The 3,023-nt window shown below is 32.2% G+C and overlaps 1 protein-coding gene across 1 annotated transcript in view; it reads right to left on the bottom strand.

Annotated features, from left to right (window-relative positions):
• Positions 1–761: 761 nt before the first annotated feature.
• The window catches only part of LOC117181248 (cytochrome b-c1 complex subunit Rieske, mitochondrial), a 30,536-nt gene continuing 28,274 nt past the window's right edge, over positions 762–3,023 (bottom strand). Inside the window, exon 2 of the mRNA XM_033373812.1 lies at positions 762–1,260. Within this exon, the coding sequence (XP_033229703.1) occupies positions 975–1,260 (286 nt within the window). The 3' untranslated portion in view covers positions 762–974. The remainder of the gene's footprint in view (positions 1,261–3,023) is intronic.

Below are 3,023 nucleotides of genomic sequence, written 5' to 3'. Positions count from 1 at the left end.
GGGAATATGCCCAGGCTGGGCATGTCTGCTTTAGTCATTTCCTGTTGGTAATTTTTCATTAAAACTAGTATACAGTCTTCTTTATTGAGTTAGCGACTTGTTCTATAGTATCACACAAGCGCCTTAACGGCAACGCAATTGTCCGCAATAAAAAATTTCCCACTTTTCCGAAAAGTATTATACAGGACATTGAAACTTTGAACTTGTGCATAAAAGACAAAAGCATTATTTCTATTTCAAAAAAAAATTTCTTTTCGAAGATTTCTAATTTGACGATTGATGATTCTGAATACTTTATTTTGAGATAATGCTCGATTTTTAAACTCTTAGAATTCCCTTCGACAGCTTTAATTTTTAGTTTATTTTTCATTACACTACAGACTAACAACTTTTCATCTATAAATATTTTTATTTTGATGACCGGGAAAAATAGTTGCAAAGCACAAAAAAGTCGGGAATTTTTTCCTTGTATTTCCGCAAACACCCTGTACGCGGGGAAAGTTCTAAACTTCTATTATAAATTACGTGACGCACTTTTAGGGTTATTCAATATAACAAATTACAAAAGGAAATGGAATCATGTTCTCACATATTTTGTTATAAAACCAACTGATTTCTTGAAATAATTAATTTCTAGAACTGAATTACACTTTTTAATTTATTTACAGCTTACAGTTCATAACAAAGCAGCGCTATAATATCAAAAATGTAATTTCAAACCACTTAAAACAAACCAAACGAATTGAATAAATTTTCAATGCTTTCGTTTTAATTTAACATTTATTCTGAAGTGTGTACAACAGTATTGATTACACTGTTATTTTATATCGTGGAGTACAGACTGAGTTACTTATCGTTTAAAATTCGGGCATGAATAAAACGACACCTGATTCAACATGTTTGTGAGCCTCAAGAAAAATTACTCCACGAAACAGATGTCGAATTTTTGCTACGAGTTTAAAGTCATATAAAGATTAACCTACAACCACGGTATTCTCGGAGAATTCATAAGGAGGCACCTCGAGGTTCAAAGGTGCTGGCCCTTTTCTAATTCTACCGCTGGCATCGTAGTGAGAACCGTGGCAGGGACAATAGTAACCACCAAATTCGCCAGCATTGGCGATTGGAACGCAACCCAAGTGCGTACACACTCCGATAACCACAAGCCATTCTGGACGTTGAACTCGTGCGTTATCGGGTTGCGGATCGCGAAGAGTCGATACATCTACACTGGCTTCCTTTTCAATTTCAGACTGCGGCCTGAAATAATAATTTTTATAATTAATAGAGTTTCAGTGTTTAAGGAGGAACTGGCAATCAGTAACATTCACGATTTTTTAGTGTCTTTGAAATAAGTTAAAATTGTATTGATTTCGCGTCATTTTCCAAAATATAAGATTTATTTACCACCTCATACAGAAAATATAACCTTTTAAATAAACATTGTGCCTTCTGTAGTTAACTTAGCAGAATCGTATGAATCAGAGAGGTTTCGTGAACTCTAAATTCACCAGTGATTAATATATAAATATATCATTTTGATGTGGTGTAATTCAACTTTTTAACGAAAATTGAATTACCATTTGACAACGTTACATAAATAAGAATTCCAGCATTGTGGGCAACCAACTCAGAAAATATTTTAAATGCCAACAGGGGTACCAACATATTAACACTCAAAAAGTGAAGTCAAATTACTTCCAACTTCCGTTCTATTGTCAAAACTAACCATGATTTTGCCATGTGAATGAAAACTTCAATAATCCTATTAAATTCAATGTATAGAAGTAAAAAGCTATTGTGGAATTGTCAAAGTTCACGAACAAATTTCTGAGTTTCGTCGTTCAAAATTTTGTATGTTCACTAAAAATTACACTTTCTTTCATTGTGAAAAGTTGTAAAGTATGTACAAAGGGAATTGTACAACGGGAAAAAACGAAATATTACACGAAAGAAAAATTGAAATCGATTTAAATTATTTATTTAAAAATTATTTTATTGATATTCCTGTTAGAAGTTCGTATATTTAATATTTACATAACGTCGTATAATACTAGATAATTAGAAACAGAGAGCTTAATATTTGGTGCTTTAACTTTTTTGAGCTGTAGGCAGGCTGGATCGACTCCCATGGGCGCGTTTGATCACTTATAGCGACACTAGCGCAATCTACAAGGAGGTGGTAAACTAAAGCGTATCCACGTGTTCATGCAAGTAATGTGTATATTATTTGAATGTGTTGCATAAATTAAAACTGGAGAAAATAAACGAATTAATTCAAAATTACACAAATTTATGACGAAAAATGTGTAAATAATGTTTCCTATACCATTTTTCGGCATAAATTTGTACAATTTTGCAATAATTCTCCAATAAATGAAGAATTACATAACACATGAAATGTAACCTTTTTTCAACATTTTATTTATTCGCACAGCACAAACATTTCAATTGACTTTAACTTTGTTTATTTTTCAATGTCCTCATTTCACTTCATACGACGAGACACAACTTTTTTAAACTTAGGAAAATTTGAAATTGTTGACGAAACCATAACCTCAACAAACACTAGAATGGCGGCACCAAGATATTTTAAGAAAATATTACCCCCACTTATGCCCCTACAGTAGAGCCATCTACAAGGAGGTGGATAACTACAAAAATATATGTGATCACACGCGTCCATGGGAGTCGACCCAGCCTGGCTGTAGCTTATGAGAATGGCTTTTTCATCATTTCAACTTGTGACGGCTTGCGTATTGCCGTCGATTAAACTCGTTGATTTTATAATCTCAATCGATAAAGAAGAAACTTTCTTTATCGTAAGATATGAGTTAATTTAAATTCGTATAAAAAATTAATAATTGTTTTATGAAATTGCTTATCAAAGTTATTTAGAATGTTAGTATAAACTCTTCAAGATTCTCTCTCTCTTCTTCTTTAATTTTAGGATAAAATAATTTGCTTCATATACCTAATAAGATAAAATAGTATACATGAAAATGTAGCCTTATTAAAAGTCA

The sequence above is a fragment of the Belonocnema kinseyi genome, chromosome 10 (genome assembly GCF_010883055.1).
Source record: "Belonocnema kinseyi isolate 2016_QV_RU_SX_M_011 chromosome 10, B_treatae_v1, whole genome shotgun sequence".
NCBI lineage: Eukaryota > Metazoa > Arthropoda > Insecta > Hymenoptera > Cynipidae > Belonocnema > Belonocnema kinseyi.
Note: the sequence above shows the minus strand (reverse complement) of the source record. Positions and strands in the feature narration are given on the sequence as shown.